At 44.1% G+C, this 5,439-nt stretch overlaps 1 protein-coding gene across 7 annotated transcripts in view; it reads right to left on the bottom strand.

Annotated features, from left to right (window-relative positions):
* Positions 1–1,172: 1,172 nt before the first annotated feature.
* Positions 1,173–5,439, bottom strand: part of LOC129868931 (signal-induced proliferation-associated protein 1-like) — a 42,228-nt gene continuing 37,961 nt past the window's right edge. For 6 of the 7 annotated variants that reach the window (XM_055943279.1, XM_055943281.1, XM_055943280.1 and 3 more), the window contains exon 16: positions 1,173–5,348. In XM_055943279.1, the coding sequence (XP_055799254.1) occupies positions 5,205–5,348 (144 nt within the window). In that variant the 3' untranslated portion in view covers positions 1,173–5,204. The remainder of the gene's footprint in view (positions 5,349–5,439) is intronic. The other variant, XM_055943287.1, reaches the window with a different exon arrangement.

The raw sequence follows: 5,439 nt of genomic DNA, 5'->3' as shown, positions 1-5,439 counted from the left end.
ATAGACACTAATAGGCCTACTAATGTACTACTGTAGTCAAACAACAAAAGTGATGTGGTTGGCGAAGTGTAAAATTGGACGGGTAAAAAAAAAATCACAGACATTATATCTGAACAGGAGAGAAGCCGTTTCTTCCCCCTCTCAACACACACGCGAGCATACAGAGACAGACACCAGTGCATGCTGTCTATGTTTACAGAACATCGACGAGTACAACCTGCATCAAGTCCTTGAGCTATGGTATGTCTGGCACACGTTTTGCTCTGGCCCCTAGTGAAGATTCTGCCCGCTGCTCCAACCCCAAATAAAGACATAAGCCACGGTATTGTTGTCATCAGCCCTTCTCCAGGTGTCAGGCCAGGGAAGATAAAGAGCTTCACCGCGGCTGGTGTTTAGGAAAGCTTTCCAGAGGACACAGTTCAGGGAAGTGTTTGTGTTATGTTGTCTTGACTTGTTATGGACCATGTGGAACGAGACTTGAAACATGTATTTGCCTTTCTGTATACTGCATGCACTCAGGAAGACATTTAACATAGTCCAACACAGGGCTCAGTGTTCTGTAGTGTTTACTGCGTGTGTATGTGTATGCATATGCACGAGGAGTGTGCATGCGCTATATAGTAAATTCCAGAGGAGTTCCATTAAATAAACACTTCCCTTTCTTTATTTAGTCATGTTGTCATTACACACTTTGTGACTTGCGTTTCACATGCAGTAAAACTGCTCAGACCGATGGTAATGCTCTCCATGCCTAGTCTCTACAGTCACGTATAGCAAGTCCTATATCTACTTCTGAATGGACCAGTTGCATGAATGATGCTGATCACATGCAAATGTAATGTGGGCTATTCAACTGTGAACGGTCCAGTTATTGTATGACTGCAGTCGGGGTTGTGTTGTATTTGAGTAACCCGACGGTTACAGCCTCTGTTAGAAATTCTAACAGCCTCCGTTAGACACTGCAGTAAGGGGTCAGGACTAATCAGGAGTTATCATGTTGTTGTCACATTATTATCAACAGGTGGCTTTTTATTAGTCTAAATCGCATCAAATAGAACAATCCTCAGTTGGACATTCGATAAAGGGATATGAGCTTCCCAACACTGCCATTTCTCAGGCCTCACAAAGAAAGAGACATTGACAATCATAGCATTGACACACCAACCACTTCGAAAGGTACAGAGGATTCTTTATTGCCATGAGCCCTCCAGTTCACACGACATGAACAACATTTAGTCACTTTACTTTTCTCATGGATGAAATGACAGGTTTGAAGGGGGCATCATACTGAAACGATGTTTTGTTACAGTACATTCCCTCAGTGTTCCACTGCCTGGCTATGGTAACGTCAGCTCTTTCACTGGCTGAGCAGAGTGCATAATGCGTGCTACCGTTGTGACATGAGCGATGTGTGGCCAGACCTCCCATAAAACCTACACTGGGGATGTGATGTTATGTGTGGTTCCACTGGTACTAATGTACTGTATTCTATCATCCTTACTGTATGGCCACATGAATACATCCCCTTCTACAACAGCAGCACAGAGATGACAAGGTGGAAGTAGGGCACACACTGTACGGAGAGCATTGGTTTCCTGTAAGGATGATGCAATGACATATAAGGCAAACAAATAAGAGGATAAAAGAAAAACAACTGGTCATTGGTTTCCTCTCCTACAGCATGGATGGGAGGAGGCAACAACCACAATGTCTCTACCAGGGATCATTCTCACAGGTTTACTATTGGCTGGGTGGAGATCGTTTGCCAGCTGATGTAGCCTAGAGCAGGTGAGTGAAAGGACTACTGCATTGTTACCATCTGCAATGTGTTGTTAGGGGTCACTCAGGCATACAAGGTGTTGTTAGGGGTCACTCAGGCATACAAGGTGTTGTTAGGGGTCACTCAGGCATACACGGTGTTGTTAGGGGTCACTCAGACATACAAGGTGTTGTTAGGTGTCACTCAGGCATACAAGGTGTTGTTAGGGGTCACTCAGGCATACAAGGTGTTGTTAGGGGTCACTCAGGCATACAAGGTGTTGTTAGGAGTCACTCAGGGATACAAGGTGTTGTTAGGGGTCACTCAGACATACAAGGTGTTGTTAGGGGTCACTCAGACATACAAGGTGTTGTTAGGGGTCACTCAGGCATACAAGGTGTTGTTAGGGGTCACTCAGGCATACAAGGTGTTGTTAGGGGTCACTCAGGCATACAAGGTGTTGTTAGGGGTCACTCAGGCATACAAGGTGTTGTTAGGGGTCACTCAGGCATACAAGGTGTTGTTAGGGGTCACTCAGGCATACAAGGTGTTGTTAGGGGTCACTCAGGCATACAAGGTGTTGTTAGGGGTCACTCAGGGATACTTTTTGTGATACATAAATGGGGGTTCAAATGATTGTAGAAAATTATGTTTTTATGCATGGAATGATTGTGATTCAATAAGGTTGGAGATACTGCTCTTAAACCAGCGCTATACGGATCATTTCCTTTAACCTAACAAAAGCAAACACAAACTTCATATCGTCTTCATATAACCTTTATAACACTTTCCTGGCGTCCCTAAACCCATCTTTTTGATTTAATGGCCACAGATCCTCTGGGAGGTGGCAGACGCACCTGTCTATCCTGCAGGATACACGGACAACCTGACACTGTCTGCAAACAATGACCATGAAGAACTGAAATGAAGACACCAAGCTGAGTTACCGTACATTACAATTTCAGGTAGGCACAATGTCTGAGAAAGAAGCCTTCACATGAACCAGTCTGACCATGTTGTCTGTCCTGTCCTCTCTGGAGAGTCCCAAGAGTCACTCTTTAAGGCGTACCTAGTGGCATTAGAGACCTTATTGAACGTGAACGTAAGAGCTCTGAATGAATAGCTCAATACTAGAATGATAACGATAGCCATTATCATTTCCCCAAGAAATACTAGAACATTGCAGAAATATTTGACCTCTTGCCTTCTTGTATTTGAATGTATATATAAAAACAGATTCTTCCTTAAAACCAACCCCTATCATACCATTTTAACTTTATAGCACATCTAATTGCTGCCTCCCTCCCCTTGTATTAACACATCTAACAGGGAATTCCACATTTGCAAGATTAATAAGTTATTACATTTTCTTTTACATACATACACACACAGAGAGGGGAGCTAGGAAGTTACCTGGTGCATTATCATGCTTCATCAACCTCCTACAATCTACAGAACTATACAGAAGAACACAGTAAAACAGCAGATATTCTTACACTTCTCCACTCTGCTAATCATTTCCAACAACAAGGCATCACCATTTTAAACAGCCTGGCTCAAACAGCCTGTTTGGGCACATGTACACTAGTCTCCATATTAAACCATCCTACAATTGAGAGCATACACAACCAAATGTACTAAGTAGCACTGAGCAGTTCAGCTGTACATGTTGTCTTCACATATAGATAAAGTTTAGATTTATAATTTAATTTGAATATATCATTATCTGCTGGTACCGGGTAATCACAGTGACTCTAAAATAAAATTACAAGAGGAAGTAAAATAGTATATACAACAAACAAGAGCTTTGAGTGACAATTGTTTGGCATCCCTTACAGAGCTGTACAACACTGCTGGGTCCAGTGGTTTGAGTTGGGTGTAGGAGAGCTGCCTTGGCATCTTTTGGCAGAACAGTCTTGGAGGAGGAATAATCCCATTCTCCTCTGATCTCACATTGTTATTGGCGTCATCAGCAGTGGACCTGAAGGTGAGGTGGGGTGAGGTGAAGTGGTGAGATCAAATCCACTTAAATGTTTCAAGCAAGGCATGAACCTGGGCAGGAGGTTAAATATGTGCCCTGTCCCATGCCGATATAGGTGATGCTAAAAGTGCAAGAACAACGCAGAAACACACATACAGTAGGTACACAGACAACAACATTAGGGTGAAATGGGGGAATCCCTCACCCACAGGCAACCACTCCATTCTGAATTCATTTCAAATACATTGAATTGTCATTGTGGCCATCAAACACAAAATATATTGGAACACAGAAGGCTGTGTTCACTAAAGGAATCCTGTCCAGTTCACATTAAATCCCATTCACATTAAATCTAAAAGGAGACCTGCCTTATGGCAATGCATGGTTCAGTCCAGCAGGAGGTGCACTTTCTACAGCATAGCTTCTACAGCCAGTCTTTCAGGGATAATGAGGATCTCTCCCATTGTTTCATCCTCAGCAGAGGTATTATCCACTTGAATATCTGTTTCAACTCAATCAGAATTAATTCGGTGAGTCAATTCCCTTATAAATAAATTGTGTCTCATTCACTGGAAGCAGACGTGGAATACTCAAGTCCACAACCCTTGAAATTAAGCTGAGTAGGTATGGAGAGGAGAGAATGGTGTCTCTACACAATGAATTAACCATTTCGTGAGAATTTTGGCAGAGAGAGGCAGGGTCAGTATGCATCATTCCATCTTTTCCAGCAGGCTGCCTGCAGGCATGCAATTGTCGTTTTCCCTTTTTCCTGTGTAATATGTAGCTCCAAGGCCCTCCAATCTAAGGGTGCCCAGCTGAACTGTTCTCGGTCCGAGACGCTGCATACCATGGCGTGGGTTGAGCAGAGAGGGGGGGGAGACTACTGTTTACATACGTACATCATGAGACATACACACACGCTTCGTGTCTATTGAAACGAACAGGCACCAAGCTGCACACGTGCCTCTTCATCTAAATCAACTGGGTTGTTTTAAGCAATTGCTATTCTGCCCAACTTGTCAAGTATGTGAAGCAAGATAAAAGAACCATAGTGACGGCACACACACACACACACACACACTCACTTGCGCACACTCAAGGTACAAAACACACTCAAGCACAACCATTAGTCAATCTATTGAGAGGACTATCAGATGGTGAGAAATGTTGTTTTTTTGAGTTGCTTCTGCCCTCATGGGCTTGCCCAGAGGTAAAATGTCATCCTACAGAATGCGGAGTATTATGCATGTGTCTATATACGTGGTGTAGAGCAGGTTGATGTACTGTGCTGGTGTGGTTTTTTACAATATTGAATGCGCCGTGTGTTTATGATCTGTGTGTGATCGCCTGTGTGTGTGGGTGTGTGTGTGTTTTTTTGTGTGCGATCATCTGTGTGTGTTTGTTTGTGTGGGATCTGTGTGTGTGATCTGTGTGTGTGTGTACACAGTGTGTACTGTGGTGGAGCTAACAGGGCTTGTTGACATTGCACAGCAGTTCGGTGACTTTGATGAGGCGGGACACGGTGCTCTGGGATTCCTCCTGCAGCCGCTGGTTATTCTGCCTGAGGCTCTGCACCTCGGCCTGCAGCACCGCCTTGTCCTCCTTCTCCTGCCAGGGAGCGGCACACAACAACACCCGTCTGTCAGACCACCATGGCTGGGATGGATGGAGGGGTGAGAGGGGGCTGGGTATGGGTGGA

Source organism: Salvelinus fontinalis, chromosome 13 (assembly GCF_029448725.1).
Source record: "Salvelinus fontinalis isolate EN_2023a chromosome 13, ASM2944872v1, whole genome shotgun sequence".
Lineage (NCBI taxonomy): Eukaryota > Metazoa > Chordata > Actinopteri > Salmoniformes > Salmonidae > Salvelinus > Salvelinus fontinalis.
This window is presented reverse-complemented; position numbering and strand designations above follow the sequence as displayed.